General features: G+C 36.4%; 1 protein-coding gene across 2 annotated transcripts; it reads right to left on the bottom strand.

The window, feature by feature from the left end:
• Positions 1-1558: 1558 nt before the first annotated feature.
• Positions 1559-25175, bottom strand: LOC137402179 (glyoxylate/hydroxypyruvate reductase A-like). Of its 2 annotated transcripts, none has more exons than XM_068088660.1 (8): positions 25037-25175; positions 15581-15871; positions 12800-12961; positions 11451-11545; positions 6121-6214; positions 5507-5695; positions 2193-2322; positions 1559-1765 (listed from the first exon to the last, which is right to left on the bottom strand). In XM_068088660.1, the coding sequence occupies exons 2-8, from the start codon at positions 15820-15822 to the stop codon at positions 1679-1681; spliced, it is 999 nt and encodes a 332-aa protein (XP_067944761.1). In that variant the 5' UTR covers positions 15823-15871; positions 25037-25175; the 3' UTR covers positions 1559-1678. The 2 variants fall into 2 exon arrangements, with proteins under 2 accessions (XP_067944761.1, XP_067944762.1); XM_068088661.1 differs by having other exon boundaries at positions 15581-15829.
• Between the last annotated feature and the right edge of the window lie 54 nt (positions 25176-25229).

Raw genomic sequence — 25229 nt, 5'->3', positions numbered from 1 at the left:
GCATTTCAAAGGAATTTTTCTGTAACATTAAAAAGACATTTATTTGAAGATAAACATTTCGTAACACTATAATATTAAAACTACATTGCAAGCCAATATTATATAGATTTTTACACCCAAACATTTCTGTAACATTGCTTAAGTAATCAATAAAGAAAAAAATGGTGCTACATCTGAGCATTCTGGTTACATCGCATGTCAATGTTACATGTATATGGACATTTATGATCAAAAATTCTAAAATGATCTTCCTGGAACATTGTTGGGACATTCAATAACAATGTTTTCAAACATCTTTATGATAATGTTAGCAGAGCTTATCCCGGTAATATTCTAGCTAGAACTGTATAAAAAAGAATAGTTTATTTCTTTTAAGTTTTTGCTATTTCATAATAAAAAATTATCTAAAATAAAGTTAACTAATTTTAAGAGATTTCCGTTTTTAAAATTTAAATAAGTCAAATACTGTAGACAAATTATATTAATGTTAAATGATCTGTGTCAAATAAAGTAATGGTCACCATGAATTTAAATTTTCACTCATCATTAGAAGTATTGTGAAAACAGATAGGCTTCATTAGAGCATGTCTTGCGTTAGAATGTGATAGTTATGGTGTACGATCAGAGTGAATACTTTAAAAAGAGTATTATAGTTATAATTTATTGTGAAAATGTTGTGCGCGATCACTTGCTGAACATTTCAGCAGCATATTTCTCCCAACATGGTGAGTTAATTATGTTCACGCTTGATTAGGGAAGATAGATGTGATATAGAAATAACAACGAGAATAGCTATAGATGATGCAGCGTTCAGACAACAAGCGGGAGGCGATTGCTCACCACTGAAGGAAGGACTGACACAGTGTTCCGTATAAAGTGTATTGTAGTATGTTTTTGCAGACTATGTTAGAGAAGGGTGATTGGAAAAAACAGATGCCTTCCTAATGTGGATATAAAACAAAATGTTATATACATGTAAACTGCTAGATAAATTAATCAGATCAGGGATGAAGGTGACCTGAGCTAAAGGCGCAAAGCTAAACTTAGTGGAAACTATCAGAATAAGAAAGAGCTGGCTAGAGATTTGAATTCTAACAAATACACAACATACGCTAATCGTTCGTTCTATTGCATTCATCCATTGGATAAAATCTGAGTAATCAATCTTTTTAAAAGCATCGTCTTCTGCGTGTTGACGCAAAAATGTTGTGGTTAGTTTTTAAGAGACGCATCAACCCAACTAGCCTGCTAAAGTCTGTTTGTACAGATTATAACAGACAAGAAATTTAAAATTAAATGGAATAAACCAACTCACCAGACTCACACCTACCCGTTTGTTAATATGTGCAGAAATTTGCCAATTAGGTAATGGGTTTAAGAATGTGAAAATTCATTTCGGATTGTAATTTCAAATATGTAGTGGAAATTAATTCACGTAGCAGAAGCAAAAGTAATAATATCTTTAATAAGCTTGTAGCTAGTTAATTTCAGAAAACAACATGCTTCATGGCGTCAATGCTATTACTGATATAATGAACTCAAAATTCTGCGGACACGATAGTAAAAATAGTAAAAGCACAGTACAAATTATATAAAGTATGAACATAAATTGTGTATTAGGTAAAAACACAACATTCAGTCACTAGGAGATGTCCTTGAGTATTCAAAACAACATTTATCAATAGCCTTTGCTCCAGTCTATGACGTACTTAAGTGGTCGGTCAAGCATGTAGTTTTCTATATTCTCTGAAATAAGGCTAGCTACCTGCAACAGACCAGAAACAATACATTACCGTAATTTAAATGAATATGAGTTATCATTCTTGCAAAAATAAGCAATTTGGACCTGAAAAAACAAGCAGCTGGTAGTTTTAACACGAACAAATAAAGTTACCATGCAGGGAGTAGTGTGCTGCCGAGGGATGGAAGGAATCACTTTGTGAACTAAATTACTTTAGATGTCAGCACTGCTAATGCTTATATAGGTCAATAACCAGATTACCAGAGTCATCTGAGAAGCAACGGTAAGCAATTAGAGACGCTTCCCTAACTAAATACATTACAGAGAATTTAGGGTTGATCCTTCCAAACACAACAAAAATACTCAATGATAGGGTTAGTTGGAAAGAGTATATGCTACAATTATAATCAAAAAACAAAGATAATGTTTAATTTGGACTAATGTTACTGACCTCATCAGGAAGAGACAAAGCAGAGCAATGGGGAGTGATCGTGACATTTGGGTGTTTCCAAAGAAGAGAGCTGCTTGGTAATGGCTCTTCAGGTAACACATCCAATATAGCAGCCCTGATCCAGCCCTGTCTGAGAAAAATACAAAAAAATCAGAACCTGCTAAGCGGTAAATTTCCAGATTGTTCTAAGCATAGATTGAAAGACCACCAGTTGTGTGAGCCTCTGCAATTAGTTATAAGTAACTAACAAGGAAGGTGGATAACTCTATCAATGTAAGACAGTATAAAGGCTACAAGTAACTAACAAGGAAGGTGGATAACTCTATCAATGTAAGACAGTATAAAGGCTACAAGTAACTAACAAGGAAGGTGGATAACTCTATCAATGTAAGACAGTATAAAGGCTACAAGTAACTAACAAGGAAGGTGGATAACTCTATCAATGTTAGACAGTATAAAGGCTACAAGTAACTAACAAGGAAGGTGGATAACTCTATCAATGTAAGACAGTATAAAGGCTACAAGTAACTAACAAGGAAGGTGGATAAATCTATCAATGTAAGACAGTATAAAGGCTACAAGTAACTAACAAGGAAGGTGGATAACTCTATCAATGTAAGACAGTATAAAGGCTACAAGTAACTAACAAGGAAGGTGGATAATTCTATCAATGTAAGACAGTATAAAGGCTACAAGTAACTAACAAGGAAGGTGGATAACTCTATCAATGTTAGACAGTATAAAGGCTACAAGTAACTAACAAGGAAGGTGGATAACTCTATCAATGTAAGACAGTATAAAGGCTACAAGTAACTAACAAGGAAGGTGGATAACTCTATCAATGTAAGACAGTATAAAGGCTACAAGTAACTAACAAGGAAGGTGGATAACTCTATCAATGTAAGACAGTATAAAGGCTACAAGTAACTAACAAGGAAAGTGGATAACTCTATCAATGTTAGACAGTATAAAGGCTACAAGTAACTAACAAGGAAGGTGGATAACTCTATCAATGTAAGACAGTATAAAGGCTACAAGTAACTAACAAGGAAGGTGGATAACTCTATCAATGTAAGACAGTATAAAGGCTACAAGTAACTAACAAGGAAGGTGGATAACTCTATCAATGTAAGACAGTATAAAGGCTACAAGTAACTAACAAGGAAGGTGGATAACTCTATCAATGTAAGACAGTATAAAGGCTACAAGTAACAAACAAAGAAGGTGGATAACTCTATCAATGTAAGACAGTATAAAGGCTACAAGTAACTAACAAGGAAGGTGGATAACTCTGTCAATGTAAGACAGTATAAATGCTACAAGTAACTAACAAGGAAGGTGGATAACTCTATCAATGTAAGACAGTATAAAGGCTACAAGTAACTAACAAGGAAGGTGGATAACTCTATCAATGTAAGACAGTATAAAGGCTACAAGTAACTAACAAGGAAGGTGGATAACTCTATCAATGTAAGACAGTATAAAGGCTACAAGTAACTAACAAGGAAGGTGGATAAATCTATCAATGTAAGACAGTATAAAGGCTACAAGTAACTAACAAGGAAGGTGGATAACTCTATCAATGTAAGACAGTATAAAGGCTACAAGTAACTAACAAGGAAGGTGGATAATTCTATCAATGTAAGACAGTATAAAGGCTACAAGTAACTAACAAGGAAGGTGGATAACTCTATCAATGTAAGACAGTATAAAGGCTACAAGTAACTAACAAGGAAGGTGGATAAATCTATCAATGTAAGACAGTATAAAGGCTACAAGTAACTAACAAGGAAGGTGGATAACTCTATCAATGTAAGACAGTATAAAGGCTACAAGTAACTAACAAGGAAGGTGGATAACTCTATCAATGTAAGACAGTATAAAGGCTACAAGTAACTAACAAGGAAAGTGGATAACTCTATCAATGTTAGACAGTATAAAGGCTACAAGTAACTAACAAGGAAGGTGGATAACTCTATCAATGTAAGACAGTATAAAGGCTACAAGTAACTAACAAGGAAGGTGGATAACTCTATCAATGTAAGACAGTATAAAGGCTACAAGTAACTAACAAGGAAGGTGGATAACTCTATCAATGTAAGACAGTATAAAGGCAACAAGTAACTAACAAGGAAGGTGGATAACTCTATCAATGTAAGACAGTATAAAGGCTACAAGTAACAAACAAGGAAGGTGGATAACTCTATCAATGTAAGACAGTATAAAGGCTACAAGTAACTAACAAGGAAGGTGGATAACTCTGTCAATGTAAGACAGTATAAATGCTACAAGTAACTAACAAGGAAGGTGGATAACTCTATCAATGTAAGACAGTATAAAGGCTACAAGTAACTAACAAGGAAGGTGGATAACTCTATCAATGTAAGACAGTATAAAGGCTACAAGTAACTAACAAGGAAGGTGGATAACTCTATCAATGTAAGACAGTATAAATGCTACAAGTAACTAACAAGGAAGGTGGATAACTCTATCAATGTAAGACAGTATAAAGGCTACAAGTAACAAACAAAGAAGGTGGATAACTCTATCAATGTAAGACAGTATAAAGGCTACAAGTAACTAACAAGGAAGGTGGATAACTCTATCAATGTAAGACAGTATAAAGGCTACAAGTAACTAACAAGGAAGGTGGATAACTCTGTCAATGTAAGACAGTATAAATGCTACAAGTAACTAACAAGGAAGGTGGATAACTCATCAATGTAAGACAGTATAAAGGCTACAAGTAACAAACAAAGAAGGTGGATAACTCTATCAATGTAAGACAGTATAAAGGCTACAAGTAACTAACAAGGAAGGTGGATAACTCTGTCAATGTAAGACAGTATAAATGCTACAAGTAACTAACAAGGAAGGTGGATAACTCTATCAATGTAAGACAGTATAAAGGCTACAAGTAACTAACAAGGAAGGTGGATAACTCTATCAATGTAAGACAGTACAAAGCCAATGTAATTTTACTGTAGTTAAACATCCACCACGTTAAAATTAACTGATTTTAATAATTGATATCAATTGACCAGGCTTTTAGGAAAGAGTCCATCATGAAGTGAGAATTATCTGTATAACAAAATACCGAGTCTTTATAATACTGTTGACACTTTTCTAATGTGAACCACTCATTGTGTAAGCTCCACATTACACATTCCACATCACTCCAAATATTTTATCTAAAGTTTTCATTTTTATTTTAGCAGAAATTAAATATACATGTACATATACTGTATTGGCTGATGAATTCTAATCATTTGTAATTTAGCAGTCAGTACAGTTAGTTATTTTTCTTCACTTACTGTAGAGCATTGAGGATGGACTGCTCACTGCAAATATCCCCCCGGCCCACATTCATAAAGACGGGTTGTTTAGAGGAACAGGCTTTAAAACGATCTCCATCAAAGAGGCCCCTAGTTTTTGGTGTACTAGGTAGGATGCTACAGAGGTAGTCACAGTTTGACAATATGGAGTCTATATCTGATCCTGTCCTGCAGTAAAATGCAAAAAAGGAAAGGTAATCAAGGCTGTAGTAAAAAGGTATTAAAGATGCAGATATTAAAAATGGTACAAAACAACAACTCCATTCCAAACAACATTCTCCATTCGCTGATTTATACAACATACACGTTTTTCTTCAATACGTTCTAGCAAAATGACTAAGAAGCAATGCTCCCTTTCAAGTGATGCCTAATATGCAAGAAATTGAGCAACATTTATACGATAAAAACATGTGAGAATCGGGAATATCAGATTTTGCTTATGTGTAATATTAATACTTATTTCTATTGTCTGACCAAAATACCACTTCAGCCCCTCTAGATACATAAATTCAAACAGTTCATGGTATAAATATCATGATTGCAACTTCATCATGTAGATTCTGCAATGAATCAATCAGGAGCAATAGGCTAACCTATATTCATCCACATATTGACAAGCATTCTCCTCTGGCAAACTAGTCACCATCCCCCAGACAGTCATTCCAAAGGTTTTACACATCTTAGCAACTGCAAAGAGACAGAAACACAGTGATAGTCAATTGAAATATGAGTAAGTCTTTGGAAAATATACAATACTTGATGAAGGAATAGCCAACAAACAAGAGGGTTTGTATTTCTTTTTAACTGTTTGTGAGGTTCATGGAGTGAAAATTTTATAAAATTTCAAAGTTGAATGTAGGTAAAAATAAAAATTACAAATTGTAAAAAAAATTGGTCTACGCAAGTTGAAATCAACCTAACACTTCTGTTTTAGCTGAAATAGCTGACTCTAACAACCTCAATCTATTTTATTCTTTTTCCACACAATATTTACGTTTAAATGATAATAACCACACATCAACAAAACTGTAGTTTTCCTAGGGAAACAAATATGTTCTCAATTGTAACAGATACACAAAATTACAAGTAGAAATTGGAAGGCTTATGAGGTATTATTACCAATAATGCTTGTAGTTATTTAATCCCTGTCTTTTTATAGATTGATTTATGCTATGAACTTGAAGTATTTTAGTACTGGGCTGTGGTCGTCACAAAGACATAGTGTTTCTTCTTAAAGCAAAATATATCAATACAACCAGCAACACAAAAATTATTACTATAACCAAGGGCTGATAATCCATTTTAGATAAAAAATGTCCAGACGATACTTAAAGGTATACGATAAATAAGGTACTACGATAAATAAAGGTAATCGAAAAACCAGTTTCCAACCACATTGTATGAGCATGAACTAATTTGTTAACTAAAAAGTATTCAGAAAAAAGCAAAATACGGAATAAAAAGTTTATCGATGGCCACAAACAAGATTTAAACAATAAAACCAAGTTTCGAGTAAATTTATAAACATTTAATCGCTAAAACTTTTGAAATTAAACATGTAAATTACTTTAGAAACATGTCCCCTACTAAAGGCTCCAGAATAACAAACAATACTATGGTAGAAAAGTCACATATTTTACAATCAGTAGCAAAGTTTGCTCAGGTTTTTATAATTTGAGTACTGAATGCTTGGTGTTACACGGGTAACAACAAAAGTTTTTCCCACGACCACACGAGCGGAGCGGAAGTGTGGGAGTTTTTATGATAAATGCATGTGCACACAACTTACGAAAATTATTCAACAACAATGAGACGAACCCTGGTCAAGAAATTCCATCAAAAAATTTAAGCATCGGAATGTAAAGTCGTTAAAGTATAATAACGATACAAAACACATTTAAACCTATTTAAATATGTTACCAAGTCTTTGTAAACCGTCGGTATTATTTTAAAACTTACCCATCTGATCGGATTATACACAAATAGACAGATTAATTTGAACGAAAATTGCCACAAAAAGCTTGAAAAGCTCGGTTTAATAAAAGTTAAGACCGAAAATTGAAACGCCAATAAAGCCGTGCGACCGATTGTAGAACTATTTAGCAGTGCGCATTTCACGAAAAAACCGTGCTCATTTCATCAGTCTATGGCCTTTCTTACTTGCATTCGAATTTATTCGAAGGTTTCTGTAATAAACGTAGACCGTTTGAGGCGTAGACCGATTTACAGGTACGAAATTGTGGTACACAGTTTATCAGCCTGTGTTTTTTGTCCAATCACCGAAGGTTTCATTATTTGAAACGTTAGCCGAAATTCTTTACAACTTATGTACAAGCTAGGGCCGAACTACAACGCCCCTTCATGATGAGAACATTTTTTATTTTGCTACGTTTTTATACGCGTGAATGCTCCTACCCACTTTCTGTTAAAGATCGCTTATCAAAATCATTCTACATTCAACGCAACCAACTTGCAAACTGTGTATAGTACACAGTAGCTTGCCATTTTACTTCTAATTTTGCATTTCAGAGTCATAATAAACATATTTCTTTATTGTTGTTGAATTACATACATTACAGTAAATTAGGCCTACAGCTTTATAACACTTTTATAACAGCTTTTATTTTGCTGCAGTTTGCAGAAATCTTTGAGACGCATGAACGCTCATAGGTTTTCTATTATTGCTGTATTACTATATTAACAATATTGGTTATTTTAATAATATCAGTGCATTTTGCTTATAATATTGGCCAACATTGCATTTCTCCTATTGCAAGGGAGAGATATAAACATGTAATATTTTCCTTTCATTCTTGTTGTTTGTCATGACCAAACACTTTTTAAATAAATTTTCTAATAACCTATATAAATACCACAACTTTTCGATATTGCTACCTATGACGTTTTGAAATGTAAACAAAATTGTGTATTGGTTTTCTATTATTACTATATTAATAAAATTGATTATTCTAAGAATATCAGTGCATTTTACTTCTAATATTGGCCAATATTGCATTTCTCCTGTTGCAGGGGGAAAATATAAACATCTTTTCCATTCATTATTGCTTATTGTTGTATATAATAACACCCACACCCAGTACATTACAGCTACCATTGCAGTTATCCTATTGCACTGCAGAGCCATTTGATTGCTAATATTGCATTTCTCAACCATCAGTACCCTTTATTTTTTTTGCCAATATCTCTGGCCATCTCTTCGGTCGTGGGCTGTATGACAGTGGAATTTCTAGTGCATAGCAAATATTTTGTTAATCAACACATACAACACTTACCATTCTACCTTTTAAATGATAGTAGTGGTTTATTTCTCTGTGTGTGTCTAGCTAACGCATAATTCACATAATCGAAAGCTCGAGGCCGAAACGGATGAAAAAACATATCTTACTTCCATGCCATGAATGTGTTAAGAATTTAAAATAGCTTGTAAACAGTGGCAATTTATCATAGTTACCATTGGCTAAGTTTTTAACCAAATGAATTTTACTAACTTTAGCTAGTCTAAATCTTTACTATAATAAGAGCCATGTCTGTCCAAACCCAACTAACAGTGATAGGTAAAAAGATATATTAGATGGTTCACAAAAACCAGACCTCATAAGAATTAAACCTGTGCATACTGATGCACGGGTTTGATTCTTGCAAACCATGCTACTATTAAACAATGCAGCCACCTTGCCATACCTTAGAATATTTGTGCACATAATCATTACACCTCATGATCTCAAAGCAAACTGCTGAAGCGTATAATTGTGCGTATTTTAACCGATCATTTTTAATTGGACATACAGATGACAGACATACACTTGATTTTATATATATATATCAGTTGTGGTACCCGGCATTGCGCAGGTAGTAAAAAATCTTTGGTCAGAAAATCGATTTGCATTTAACAGATAACATTTGCCATTGCACTTTCAAACTACATATCAAGTAAGTGTTAAGCGATAAGTGTTCTGTACAGTTGAAATAAATTAAGAGAGAAAATAAAAACAACTGTAGAGGTTTCCAAACTTTGTCAAACAACTGTAACTTTCAAACTTCATGTCAAGAAGAAAATGTTTTGTGCAGGTCAAACAAATTAAAAAAAATAAAATAACTATGAAAGGTTTTAGATATAAATGTGAAATAATTAGCAAGTAATGGCTAAATTAAGTCAGTTTTGCTACAATTACAATAAAAGATGATTTGGTAATGACACAATTAATATGAACTGAGAAAACAAAATAAAAATTGTCAATATGTTGAATTACTAATAACAATTCTTGCATAGAAGTGTGTGTATAAAAAAGGCTACTGTTCCACCAAAAGTTATCCATCAAAACTTTGAGTACAACGATACTGGTAGCTCTCGATACTGGTACAAATGTAAAAATGAGATATCGTACTGTCTTTGTCTGACCGAAAGGAGAGAGGATGTCGAGGCTCTTCCCACGGAAATAATAAAATTGTCAAGGTGATAAGAATTGACCTTGACCGCATATATAGTAATTGAACCTTACAAAAAATATTTCTTAACAGGGGCATCATAACGTGTGGGCGCATTGCTAAAATAGTTACCGTACTTTTTGGATTATTAACCGCTACTTTTTTCTGATGATTTTAGCCATGAGGCTTATATAAGGGTGCGGCTATTCTGTGGCTTTTTCTATGACCGCTAGGGCGCATTAACCACAATTTACGGTTAGTGTGCCTTTAGCGGTGAAAGAAAATACGAAACAATGCCTAACGATACTGTTCCGTTAGGCATGAGGTTAAAAAGCGTTGGTTAATACGAAACAGTGCCGTTAAACACTGTTCCGTTTTGCACAGCAAAGTTGCTGCCGTATTAAAAAGCACCGTCCTGAGTTCTGCAGCCTATACAAAGGTGCAGCCTATGTATTGTTTTATTATCGTTTTTTAGGAAATAAAGCAGATGCAGCTTATATAGGGGTGCGGTTTATAGTCCGAAAAGTACGGTACCATGTGCATACAGTATTAGGGTATATATCAACTTCTTCAACCAATAGGTCTTCTATGGCTCAGTAGTAGAGCGCCTGAATTTTAAACTTGTGGCAGCAATCTCCATGAGTTCAATTCCACGAAAGCATGAAAAATAATAATTCCAAGATTCTAATAGCTATAGCTGGACGCACTTACAGACATACGACCAACTTTGAGATCTATATATAAAAAAAGAAGAAGATATAGAGATGACAAGAGAACTGTCAGTGTTGCATTGGTACTGCAACAATTACCCAGTGAATTTAAGTAATTTACCTCATAAGTTTCTTAAATTACGGGTATGTAATATTACTAAAATGATAGCGGTGTTTTATAAGAGCTTAATAATCGTTACGCTACCCATAATGATAAACTGCGCAAGTTAATAACCCAAAGCGCTCAAAGTGTGAGTATTTTCACTAATGTAATTAATTTAATAATAATCATTGATCACTACTGTCAGTTACATGAGTGTAGTGGTTTAGATCACTGACTTTCAAGTCTGGAGGTACGGATATCAAATCCTCTGCGAAATGAGTTTTCCATTGCTAGATTTTATATACTATAACTGAACACAGGTTTGAGCAACAAAAAACAAACACCGAGATTAATAATTGTGATTTGACAAGTTCTGAGCACACAGAGAACAAATACAATTTCATCAGCTTCTACCGGCCATCTTCTGCCTCAAGAAAAGATGAAAAATAATCTAACTGATCGGAGTAAGTTTGGAAACCCAAAACTGGCAGCATTAAAAATTCATGATGAAAATGGACAGAAAATTAAATGGCTTTGAATTTGAAACTTGTAAACATGCAGGATGTATGAAAAGCATGACAGAGACTCAGTATGTGAGATTTGTACGTCTCTTTAGGCTAATGCAGCTAATAGTACATTTTTGTATCAGTAATAGTAGTCCTACCACATTTTCCTATGTCCCCAACACCAAGTATTCCTATCGACAACTTGTCAAGATTCCGTGTCTTCTGAACTATGTGTTCTCTTATTTCTTGCGACCTGAATTATAAAACAATACTAGCTACAAATCATGACCCTAAGCTGTCAGTAAATAAAAAGGTTATATTTGTGGTGAAGGGATGAAAAGAAAAAACATTCAGTTAAAGTCAATTCTTACTAGGACCACCTCTACCATTAAATATAAGAGTATGTATTAATGTGAAAATCTTTATATATATATATATATTTATATATATATATATATATATATCTTCATCTTCTACAAAGGGGTTGGTTCTTAATCTAGCAGTAAAGGGTTCACGGAAGATTCTTTGCAGTATGTACTATTAATTAAAACTAAATTAGTAGCATTTTGTATGAGAAACTTGACAGAATGAATCTCTGTATGACTCATCAAGAACACTTATTTGCCTAGTAGCAAGTAGAACAAGTTAATATTGCTTCAGCTCACAAACAGAACATTTCTCTTTCTTTACAAAACAGCAGATTGCTGACACAATTTCACGGGTAGTCAGACTTTCACATATAAGCAGAAAACTTGCTGCGTAAATTACCTATGTGAACTTCAAAAATACATTTAAATGCTTCCTTCAAAACAAAAAGTTAAGAAAATAACTAGTCGACCACATCTCTATTAGGCTGTGGGCCGAGCAGGCAAAAGAGCTCTAAAAATGATGTTCCGTTGGCACCTTCTTTCAATGGCAATTTCTGTAGTGATTCAGACTAATTTTGGTATGGAGAATTCAAAACTGAAGAGTTGCCGCAGCTGCCATTTTTATTTTTGAGAGAAAATTGATAAAATGATATTTTAAGATTTATCTCCCCTGTAAATAATATTTCTTCCATAGAAGCATCAGATTTGCAACTTTTTATCATAATTATTTTGCAGTGATTTAGGATGTCAGTGGTAAAGTCAAAATTCATCTTCTATCTATTTTCGAATGTTTCGTATCCTACAATTGTTACACACACATGTAAACTATATACATGTATATAGGTATATGTGCATATAATTGTATGGTTTAATAGCTTTATTTTACAAAAAAAAATTCTAAACACTATAATTATGTGTTATAACCTGACACTGATGAATTATAGAAAATAATAAGAATGCTACATATACATATAACAAATGGAACTGGTTAGTTGCATCATCCATAATGAGTCTCGAATGCATAAAAGTTAGTGTTGAACTTCTACATATCTGTACTCAAACCAACCTGAATAATCAATCTTATTACCAAATAAAAATGTCTACTGATGTTGACTACATGTTATAAATATATTACTAACCATTTACACTCTGCCTCCGCTTCATATACTTTACGAAAGTTACGCTCTTGGGCTACGATATATGATATGACATATTCAGATATGGCCTGCCCAAACCTCCCTGCAAATCGACAGTAAGGGAACTGGGGAGTTACATTTTGCTCCTGTACTAGCCTCATCAACCTATAAACAAAGAGATATAGTTCCTTTTCAGGTTGATGTGCTTGTCAAAGGTTCTTTGTGGTGAACATCAAAAAAGTTCCAATGCAGAATCCCTGTGTGTTCTATTAGGTAAAACATGGTCTTTGAACTCATATAACATTCAAAACCCTACCACCTATGCAGTTCCATACCTGCAGTTTAGTGTGTGTGTCGCTAAAATAAAGTAACAGTAAAAACCACTTTTTGTTAACGACATGACAACACGCATTGGGCACAACAGTGCGTCTTCAATTGTGTTTGTCACATACAATAGACTAGTGCAGAGGTCTGCAACTTTTCCCACCCAGAGAGCCATTTGGACCCATTTTCTGCAGAAAAGAACGCAGTGGGAGCCGCAAACCACTTTTGATATTTTGAATTAAAAAATAAATAAATACTACATGTAACGTTTTCTTTTAACTTTTAATACTTGTATACCATGTTTACACCATAAAACGAATGGGTGTGGCATGTAGAATGATTTCACGGCTGAGAAAACACAATTGCACTTTTGCAAAAAACAATAAAATAGCTAATAATAACTTGAAAGTAGAGTGAAAATATTACGTTGTTTTAAGGTTACTTTCATGAAAAACTGCAACTTCATGTTTAATTCAGTCCTTCTTTCAACACAACGCCGAACTTGAAATCTAACTGCAGCAAATGTCATTCATGCAGCGATAATTGCTCAAATTAGCCTTACGCGTCAGTTCCGAAGTTCTTTTTTCTCTCATCTCTCTTTGGATATCTTTGAGCAAAGGCTGCGTTGCGTGTTTATTCTGAAAATGTCTTGTGACATTTGACTTTTTGCTGTTTGTGAATTTCTCATTACATATTAAGCAAACTGGTGAGCCAGTCTCATCAGCAGTGAAGGCAAAATTGAATTGGTCCATGTAGGATTAAATGTTCTATTTTTTTCCGTCACTTTTCTTTTCCTAGTTTGCCATAGTTTGTCTTCCTGGTGTAAACAAATCAAAAAGTATTGTGCCGGCTAGTGTAATTTTAGCGGTTTTATTGGCACATAAATAACGACCCATAACAAGCGACAATGTTTGATTTAACATCATAATTACAATTTTTTAAATTATATTACAAAATCTAGGGATAAAACATCTATATTTTTATGAATTACTTAGCACATGGTAAAAAAGGAAAAAAACCAAAGTCAAAGGGAGCCGCAGCGAGAGGATAAAAGAGCCGCATGCGGCTCCAGAGCCGTGGGTCGCTGACCTCTGGACTAGTGTATACAGTTGAAAAACTCCAATCTTGAGGCACAAACCGACATATATTATGAACTAGCTGTGCTACCCGGCGTTGCTCGGGTATTAAAAATCACCTTATAAACAACAAAATATAATAAGAGGTGCCTGCTATTAGCCTGGCACATTGCCAATAAATATATTATGTAAGCTTACTAATAAGAGCTACCAGCTTCTCATGACATCACATTACGTTGTGACTGAGAGCGGTAGCATATTTGCTCACATATAATGACATATATCGCCTTATGAATACATCATGCTCGTGTGGCTGAATTGGTAAAGGCGTCGTACTGGTGAACCAGAAGGTCGAGATCAAATCTACCGTGATACGGATTCTTTATTCCAAGATTATAATAGGTATACATGTAGCTGGAAATTCTCACATAAAAGTGGCCGACTTTGATAAATATACATCTATAGATGGAGCAAGTAATACTTAACCTCTACATTTTGCAGGCGAGTTTTTGGGGCTATTACCCTATATACCCTCTAGGCAAATTAATTTCTCACAACTTTAAAAAAAATCAGAATTTTAAAAAAGTCATTGATACACTCTTATTTATGGCATTGTAAACGTGTATTATGTTTTTATGATACAAATAAACATGTTTCAAGTCAATTATTCATATAACTGTTTCTATAGCTATGGTACTTTCAAAAGCATTTGCCCTTGCAGAGGCCTACACCGCAGTCTTCACACTGTGTGCTTATTCTTGTTCCCACCTCTATAATCATCAAAACTATTACTACGTTCTTTATCACTTTCACACTCAGATTCTGACGCAAAATTGTCCCAGTCACAATCTGAACCAGATTTACTGTCACTATTCCATGTAGTTCTGGTTACTAAATCCAAGAAGTTATCACATTCAGCTGATATCATCCTATTACTGCTAGTACTAACTAACACTACTACTTCTTGCAGCATTCGAGAGACTGGGTAATTTTGTTTGGAGATCGCCATGACAGTAAAGAAAATTGTTGCACTCTAGGAAAACATTTAGAAAGCATAAACAAAAGCAAAAACAAGCTACAAACAAAATTCAAAATTTTATTTACAGAAGTTTTTTTTTCGGATTTTTTGTTTTAGTAATATTTTTAGTTTAGTTTCGAAAAATCGAACTAATGAAAAATATGTTTGTTGTTGTTAACAGAGACCAATCGTAGTTTACTATTAGCAAAAATTTTAAACAAAAACGGCAATAAGCAAACCAAAAATCAAGTTATGAAAACGTTTGTGTGGCGACATAACAGTCGCTCTGTCCATTATTGTCATTATCGCTAAGCGACAATATCGTCGCTACGGCTGCAAAAGGGTTAATATTTTAGTGTAGCTAACCTGTCAGCTCCAGCCCATGTTCCATGAACAAATTTAAGATTATGTAGGCCGTTCAACCACAAGTGTGCAAAGTTTGGATCTGAAACTATGATGTCCGCTTCTTTCAGTAACAATCTATCTTCTTGTTGAACATCCTTAGGAGAGATGCTAACAATCTTGTCACAGTTATGAGCACAGCGCCGCTTCAATTCCTCAGTGAGTTTTGGTACTTCAGAGAGAACACAGACTATGGGTCTTCTCATCTTATCTCTATGATGAAAATACAAGCATGACTTCCACCATGACCTGTAACTATGACAACAGATACTGTAAGTTCCCAAATAATATGCTTGTACAGTTGTATTCAAAGCCAGTGGCATGGTGGTGAGAATCTATACAAGTACAATGTACTCCACATGTTCCATCTAGTGTTACGGATTAAACCATTAACAACAATAAGAAAACTGTTGGAAGCTGAGTAAAGCCTTAATAGAATATCAAAATAGAGTAAGGCAACCATTATGATAATTTTTCAACGTTGTGACAAAAGTCACTATAATGCAAACAAGGTTAAGATTTCATGACTAAGGATAGAAACTTGAAAAAAATTTAGTAATACAGAAAAAAACTAATTGAAATTGACATGTCAAAGTATGAACATGAGCGCTGACTTCAAAATGAACTGATTATAGATCAATATTGGTAAAAGTGTTGTCTAAGGTAAGACACATTTGCTAATTTACCTACTGAGCTCAACTACTAAGCCGCAGCTAAAGCGCTCACTACTATTTTTCTCCTGAATATAAAAAAGTTTGAATACAGTATGCTATTGATGAATGATCTGCAGACTTGAATAACAGAAGCTTTCAAGCAATTGGCTCAATCGTAATGCAAAGAAAGATTTACCTAGCGATACATAACTACCTATTACACTGTGCATGTAGAGCTGCACTATTGGCGCTCTGCAGGGAAGCCTGTTGTCAGAAGCGATAAGATACTGTATCATTAACCTAAAAAACTTGGATTAAACAACAATGAAGGCGTCAAGCCATTTGTGAAAAAAATAGAAGCAGAAACAGGAAATCATAGTCAGTGGTGGAAACAATCCATGAATGTAGCAGCATTTTAAAGGCAACTGTTACTGCCCACCAATAACTACATAACGAATCAAATTTTCACATTCACTAGATTTTTGGTACTTCGTTAAAACTTAATAATCATTAAACAGCATGCATGCACGCAGCAAAAATATGGTGAGTTATTTCGCTTAGTTATCAATATATAATTCACCATAAAGTGCTGCACTACTATGCTGCACCTTGATTGAAATGTTACTTGTGTAACGGATTCATTACACTCATCTTTATTTTCCGGCTAATATTGGATAAATGATAACCTAACCAGTTTGCAGCGGAAACAAGAAAAAACAAGATAAGTTTACAGATTAATTAATATGAACGGTTTACCCACAACGTACAGTTATATAACTGATACAATACAGCATGTTAAGTGATGAGGCTACACTGAAAAACAAGGAACAGAAAAACAAAAATCAATGAATGCCAAATCATAGTATTATAGGCTACTGTAATTAGCTATTACATGAGACTATAATGTGTTAGATATTTAAACAGGAAGTCCCCTTTAATTAATCAGGTCCAGGTTACCACGATGTATAATAACAAGGTCAAGGATATTCAGTAAAATAATAGAGTTAATAGAATAGTAGATGAGCTAGTTATGTACAGCCAACATCCTCCCCACCAAAGCAACTACAACATAATAACATAAGCTGCTTTAAAAGAGCATGTAAACCCACAAAAGCAATTTTTACAACAAAAACCACAGATAAAAATATCAACCAGTTTAGAAAATTTATGTTACACATCAGTAAGCACATGATAGTCACAGACTATAACGAGTCCGACGAGGAAGATTAACCGCATGTCCGGACCTGGTGGTACGCCTAGGCAAAACTTTATGATTGACAGGTTGAGGTTTGTGACCGGTATCAGGAGGGCTGGGGTAATGGTGGATCGGCTGGCTGACTAGGTATTGGTGGTTGCGAAGAGCATTGTGCAGTGGAGTCTGATGGTGATGAATCGCCGGATTGAGATGTTTGTGACGGCAAAAATTGGTGCCTGTTCTACCTAAACCTGCGCCCAGTTTGTTGATTCCTAACTGTTTATGATCTGAGTGTTCCGGCCGTGCCCATTACATCATAGATCTGGTCACTCCACTCCCCATTGGTTCGTACACGTATATAATTCATCGTATACACTATAAATAATGTGAAAATGATAATAATTCATTGTGTACACAATGAATTATTATCATCGTGTACGGTTCGTACACAAACAGGAGAGCCAGATGTCAACTGATTGAGAGGTTGATTGAAAGCAGATCTCTTGGCCTGTAAGTTATTTTCAGGGACTCTTTCAGTATTCACGCTAGGTTTTGTGAAAGGCATGGACAGCGATGTTATAACGTCAACACCTAACATTACCTCATTAGGGCTGTATTCAGTAACGGTCTTGGAGCATCTATATATCATTAAGGCAGCTGCTGGACCATCTTGGGACAAAATCTTCTTGGCTGTTTGAATGGCTCTCTCAGCAGCCCCATTAGACTTGGGGTAATACGGGCTGCTAGTAACATGGTCTATACTAGTGTTGGGCCGGTATTGGGTTATCCGCTCTTACCGATACCGAGGGATTCTCGGTATCCGAGGAAACCAGTCATTTTCGGTGTCAGCTAGGTATCCGCGGCCGGTTTGATATGATCGGTATTTATCCGTAAAAGCCTACCAGTAAATAGTTATACGGATATCCGCAGAGATTTTTAAAACGCTTCGTGACGAACATGCTAATCTCAGCAAGCATTTGCGAACAAATTCAACGAAAATTTCCACGCTTACTGTATTTACTATTATATTACGTTACATTGATAATGCCACCAGCCTCAAAGGTTTCGGAGTTCTACACAAATGGGAGGATGTATAAAGACTCTAACGGGACTGGACTCTAATTGGACTGCTTATAATTATGTGATTACATTACCTGATTACAATATGTGATAGTAAGATTTTTTTAAACTGATTCAGTATATTTAACAAAAAGAGCCCCTTGCCATTATATATCTGTTCTTTATTATACATAACGTTTGTATCAATAACTATATTTTTTAATAGAATAAACAATAAAAACATCTATCATGAAAATTATATTTCCATCTTTCTTTTCTTTTTTGGCTTTCTAAAACAATGAGTCTCTTTGCCGAAACAATATACTGCTGACTAAAGAATGTTTGTTGCACAGGCTACTTTTTTCACAACGATAAAAGTTGTTCGAGACAGTTATGATTTAAAGTTTAAACCATTAAACTTTAAACCATTTAAAGACACACTGATAACCACATACCGAACAATAGTACAGACAAAACCGAACTTTCTTAGTTGGCAAAGGATACTGAAGATGGTAAATACCGAGGATACCGATACCGGGAAAACCGATAAAAATGTGCAAGGATATCTGATCTGGCACTAAATTAGATACCGGCCCAATACTAGTCTATATCAAGGTCAGTCATGAACTTGACAAATTCATAACTACTATAGGGAGGACCATTGTCATGAACTAGTTTGATGGAGATTCCCCAGCGAGCAAAATGGACTTGAGCTTCTGGATAATAATATGTGATGTGGTGTTTTGGGTGCGGATAATCTCAATGTAACAACTGTATAAGTCTACAACTACTAAGTATTTTGAACATCGTAGTCATGTAAGTCTGTCTCAACGGTATGCCATTTACTCTCAAGAATGCTCTGTGAAATCATCAGCTCTTTCTGATTGGCGGACTTATGCTTGTTACAGAATTCACATGGTGCTATGTGGGACTGAATATCACTGTTTATGCTTGACCATTAAATCGCCTGTGCTGCCTTAGATTTGCATTTGTCCAATCCCCAATGACCTTCATGTATTGCGGCAAGTATGTCTTCCCATGTCTTCCCTCAGTGACTCTGGAATTACTATTTTATTCTCAAAGAGAAGCATGTTTTCTGCAACTGATAGGTTGGAGTGTACAAGAAATAGAGGGTGTAGTGCTGGGACAACATTTTTGCTGTATTTGGGCCACCTTTCTAGAGTATAATGAAACGCTTGTACCAGAATGCTGTCTTTTTGTGTAGCTCTGATGATGCGGTTTATTCTAGTGTCAGATATGGGAAGATTTGTTCTTACTGAGGTGAGATGCTCGTCTATTTTTTCAGTCAGTCTTACGTTTGGCAAGTCACTCGGGTCTGGTGATCGAGAAAGAGTATCAGGAATGACCATCTGTAGCCCTGGAAGATATCTTGCCGCTGAATTATATCACATGAGACGCATCAGTAAACACTGAGAACGGGGTAGGACTGTGTTCAGGTCCTTTCCGTTAATCATGGGGACTAATGGGAATGGTCTGTGACTAGGTCGAATTTCACCAAGCCGCGCAAGTATTGGTCAATATTTCCGCAAGCCCAAACGAGTACAAGGAGCTCACGCTCTATGTTGGAATAGTTTTTTTTGGTCTCATTAGTAGTGCGGGACTGTTAGATATTCAGACAGGAAGTCCCCTTTATTTAATCAGGTCAAGGTTACAGCAATGTGTTGTATATTAGAGTTATCTTCCCTATCTGTTCAATGTTTGGTTCTCATTAATCACGAGATTTAGTGTGATCAGTGTTCGTCCATGAAGGGAACAATAAACATGTGTAAACCATAAAGCTAATTCAGATCCTAATAAGATACAACAAATTGGCGACGATTGGATGGGATTAGCAGTAATAGCACAATGGCAGAGATGAGAATTAAAGCTCCTACACTACTGTGTGTAATGGGAAAACCTCCCACTCTGGAAAACTGGAGAACTTTTAAACAGCAACTGAAGCTGTACCTCATTGCATCAGGTATTCCTGATGATGCTGAAGCTAGAAAGCAAGCAATCCTTCTGACACTGGGAGGTCCTGAATTGCTTCGCATATATAATACATTTGATTTGGCGGAGGACCACGGAGAAACACTTAATCAAATCTTAGTGAGATTTGATAATCACTTTCAACCACGAGCAAATGTGCTTATAGAACGTTTCAAATTTCGATCAGCCAAACAGGAAATGGAAGAGTCTGTTGATGCATATCTAGTACGAATCACTGGACTAATTCAAGATTGCGGTTTTGCTGACAATACACGCAATGAACATCTTAGAGATCAGCTGGTCTATGGATGTTATGATGAACGGTTGCGAGAGAAATTGTTTCGAAATGCAGCGCTGACATTTGATCAAGCCAAAGCTGATGCTAGAGCTCACGAAGCGGCACGTGAACAAATGATGATATTCAATCAGGCCAGCCAAACTCGGTCTAATGAAAAGCATCGCGAACTGGGTGCCAATAAAGAGGTCGTTGCGCAGGTAGTCCAACGAAACTTTTCACCACAAGGTAACAAGTCCTGCTACCGATGTGGCCGAAGGACCCATCTGGCCAATAACTGCCCTTTTAAGGACGCGGAATGTTATCAATGCCATAAGAAAGGTCATATAAAACCCGTATGCCGCCAGAATGACCAGAAGAAGAAACCTAACCAGGAGAACGGCAGCAGTGTAAAAACCGTAGACAGTACTGGCCCGTCCAACCATCGAAGCGGAGAATCCGGAGATGATGAAGATGGAGAGAATCCTGTATATCTTACTTCGGAGGTAGTACACGCAACTGAAAGTTTACCTAAACATGGCCATCCAATAACTGTTACCTGTGAAATAAATCAAGTAGAGCTAAACATGGAAGTTGATACCGGATGCTCTACCACTCTAATCCCTGATTATGTGTATGACACTAAATTTAAACATTTAGTTTTACAACCATCTAATAAGAACTTTTATAGTTTTACAGGTGAATCGGTAGCCTGCAAAGGAAGGCTGTGGGCAGAGGTGCGCTATGCCGGATGGTCGGGGAATCTGTGGTTGTATGTGGTCACTGGTGCTAGATGTGTTCTTCTGGGGCGGGACTGGATGCGACGGCTTCCTATAGACTGGTCATCGGTTTTACACGCTGGAGGGACTGGCAAGGTAGGTGGTGGAGACGGTCTGTCATTGGATGAGGTGTTGGCTCGTCACACTGAGTTATTCCAGCCTGGTTTAGGGACCCTGAAAAACATAACAGCTAAGTTGTATTTGAAAGAGGGTAGTAAGCCAGTTAGGGAGAAAGCATATAGGATACCACTTGCACTAAAAGAATCGGTTGAAGTCGAGTTAGACCGGCTAGTAAAAGAAGGAATAGTCGAGCCTGTAGAATTTAGTGAGTGGGCGTCAGGGGTAGTACCAGTAGTGAAAGAAAATGGTAGTCTTAGGCTATGCGGTAATTTTAAACCCACTATTAACTCATGTTTACAAGAGTTGTCCCCTCCCCAGATACACATGGATGACATTCTGTCCAAACTGTCGGGTAGTAAGCTGTTTACAACACTAGATTTATCAGCTGCCTACAACCAGATGGTAGTAGATGAGCAGTACAGGGACTTGTTAACTATAGCTACATGCAAAGGTTTCTTTAGATTTAAACGTTTGGCCTTCGGTATCAAGACGGCTCCTGCTATCTGGCAGCATGCGATGGAGCAAGTTTTAAATGGATTACCAGGGGTTCAAGTCTACTATGATGACATTTTAGTTTCCGGTACTTCTAAGCTTGAGAATAATATAAACCTTGATGCCGTAATGGATAGACTAGAACAGTTTGGGTTGAGACTGAACAAGCGTAAGTGTAAGTTCATGCAGCTTTCGGTGCAATACCTAGGTCATATAATTGATGAGAAAGGTGTAAAGCCTGTCCCTAGTAAGGTAGAAAGTATCGTTGATACCAGTGTACCTAAGGATGACAAAAAGTTGAGGTCGTATCTAGGCATGCTGGGTTTCTATAGAAAATTCATTCCGAGATTTTCAGAAGTGGTGAAGCCGCTAACAGAGTTATTGAAGGTCGCTGTTGATTCGCCAGTCTGGGGTTTAGAAGCGCAGAAAGCGTTTGAAACGTCTAAGAAGTTGTTGATTACTAGTGAGTTTCTGATTCATTTTGATCCAAACAAACCGGTTGTACTTACTTGTGATGCCTCTAGAGATGGAGTAGCCGCGGTTTTGTCCCATAGGTCAGCTGATGGTCAGTGTCAGCCGATTCAGTTTGCTAGTAGAGTTTTGTCGAAAGCTGAGCGAAACTACCCTCAGCTAGAAAGGGAAGCTTTGGCCATAGTTTTTGGAGTTGACCGCTTTTATTATTTTATCTTTGGGCGTACATTTACACTAGTCACTGACAACCAGCCATTAAGCATAATATTTGGATCCAAAGCTGGCATACCAGTCATGGCAGCAGAGAGATTACAACGATGGGCCTTAAAATTATCTGGGTTTAACTATCAGATTGAGTGTTGTCGAAGTGAACAAAATCCAGCAGATTTTCTGTCTAGATATCCAGCTGAGAAAGGTGATAATGATCAGTCTGAAAAGGAGGAAGTAGCTTATGTATTCCGAGCAGCAAGTTTACCGGTTAATTCTGAACAAGTTGCAGTAGCCACTCGTACAGATGTGGTATTGTCAGAAGTAGTAGGTAGGTTACGGGAGGGTGGTTTAGAAAAAGCATCATCTGAATCAATGAAACCTTTCATAGCTAAGAAAAGCGAAATGTCTCTAGTAGGAGGAGTGTTAATGTGGGGGTTACGAGTAATAGTTCCAGAGAAGCTCAGGGCTAAACTATTAGAGGAGCTCCATCAGGGTCATTTAGGCATGAGTAAAATGAAGGCTTTAGGACGCTCGTTTATATGGTGGCCTGGTTTTGATCGAGACATAGAGTTATGTTGCAAAGCATGCCCACTTTGTCAGTCACTGGGGGGAGATCCGCCAAAAGTTGAAGTTCACCCGTGGTTACCAGCTAAAAAAGCTATGCAAAGAGTTCACATTGACTATGCGGGACCAATCAAAGGAACAATGCTGCTGATAATAGTAGACGCGTACTCTAAATGGCCAGAAGTATATTTAACCACTAGCACTACGTCTACTAGTACGATCGGAATGCTTGCTAACTATATGTCGAGATACGGTTTGATCCAAGAGTTGGTATCCGATAATGGGCCGCAGTTTGTGTCTTATGAGTTTCAACAGTTTTTGCAATCGAATGGGGTCAAGCATACTAGATCTGCTCCTTATCATCCAGCTACGAATGGGCAGGCAGAGCGTTTCGTAAAAACAATCAAACATGGCTTACAGTTGTGTATGGAAGAGAATCCAACTGATAGTATACAATTGTGTTTAGATAGATTCTTACTAGCTTATAGAAATTGTCCGCACATAGGCACCGGGGAGTCGCCCGCTCTACGATTCATGGGAAGGGAGCTCACTACCAAGTTAAATATGATTAGACCAACCTTTGAAGATCATTACGTTACAAGGGGTGGAGGTAGAAAACCTATCAGATTTCAAACCGGGGAATTAGTCTGGGCACGTAGCTATGTAGGTAGTACAAAGTGGCTAGAAGGCAGGGTTAGGTCAAGAGAAGGGCAATTACTATATAGTATAGAGGTCAATAATAAAATATGGAAAAGACACTTTGACCAGCTTAAACCAAGGCTGGTTGATACTCAGTTTGAAGAGTTCCAGGCGCCTTTGAATGTGATTGACCCAAATCCGCCGCTTGTTGTAGATCCGGAAAGTGTGTCGGATCGAGGCGAGTCTGTGGGATGTCCGGCTGCGCCCGGCCCGCCTGGAGGGGCGCTGCCTGGTGTTGGTGGCGCGGCATCCGCGATTTCTCCTACCACTCCTCGCATATCCCTACCTACGCCTACAGCTATCCGACAATCTAACCGAGAGCGGCAGCCACCTAAGAGACTGATTGAAGAAGTTTAATATTACTATTACCCCGATATTCATTATTATAGAGTATTATTTTTTCTTTGCGAATTCGACAATCAAGTAATCAGCTGTTTCTAGATTTTTATTGAGATGGGGAAGAGTTGTTGTATATTAGAGTTATCTTCCCTATCTGTTCAATGTTTGGTTCTCATTAATCACGAGATTTAGTGTGATCAGTGTTCGTCCATGAAGGGAACAATAAACATGTGTAAACCATAAAGCTAATTCAGATCCTAATAAGATACAACACAATGTATAGTAACAAGGTCAAAAACATTCAGTATAGTAATACAGTTAGTAGAATAGTAGATGAGCTAGTTATGTAGGCCTACAGCCAAAATAATGAAGCACCACAGCTGCGGTGACATTTAATAGGGTTTCCACAGCATGTTATATACGTACATTCAATGCACAATCATGTCTTTACCATCGTAATTGTTAGAGTAATCGATTGTATTTGCTTGCCAGCGTGTTATTGGCTCGCAGTACGGTTTATTAACTACCAGTCGTAGTGGCCAACCGGCAAATCTATGCACAAAAAGTAGTACTTACTTTTATTCTTGCAAGTGGCTCGCCAACGCAGACGTCTATGCCACTTGCAATGTTCAGGTGAACATACGAGTACAGCGGATATAACGTTACTGAATAATCTTCCACGAACAAAAACAAGTTTAACTAATATTTATTTCAGATTATCTTTGAATTGAGCATTATCTAAAACGGTAAAACTAATATTTCAACGATT

This window comes from Watersipora subatra, chromosome 8 (assembly GCF_963576615.1).
Source record: "Watersipora subatra chromosome 8, tzWatSuba1.1, whole genome shotgun sequence".
In the NCBI taxonomy this organism is placed as follows: domain Eukaryota; kingdom Metazoa; phylum Bryozoa; class Gymnolaemata; order Cheilostomatida; family Watersiporidae; genus Watersipora; species Watersipora subatra.
This window is presented reverse-complemented; position numbering and strand designations above follow the sequence as displayed.

Bases quoted from the DNA above. Each gene is read 5' to 3' on its own strand.
- LOC137402179 (XM_068088660.1), bottom strand. From the start codon at position 15,822: ATGAGAAGACCCATAGTCTGTGTTCTCTCTGAAGTACCAAAACTCACT. The intron at 11,546-12,799 runs GTTAGTAATATA...TTTATAATTCAG, and splicing joins GCGGAGGCAGAGTGTAAATG to GTCGCAAGAAATAAGAGAAC. The intron at 2,323-5,506 runs GTAAGTGAAGAA...TATTTTTCTCAG, and splicing joins TCCATCCTCAATGCTCTACA to ACAGGGCTGGATCAGGGCTG.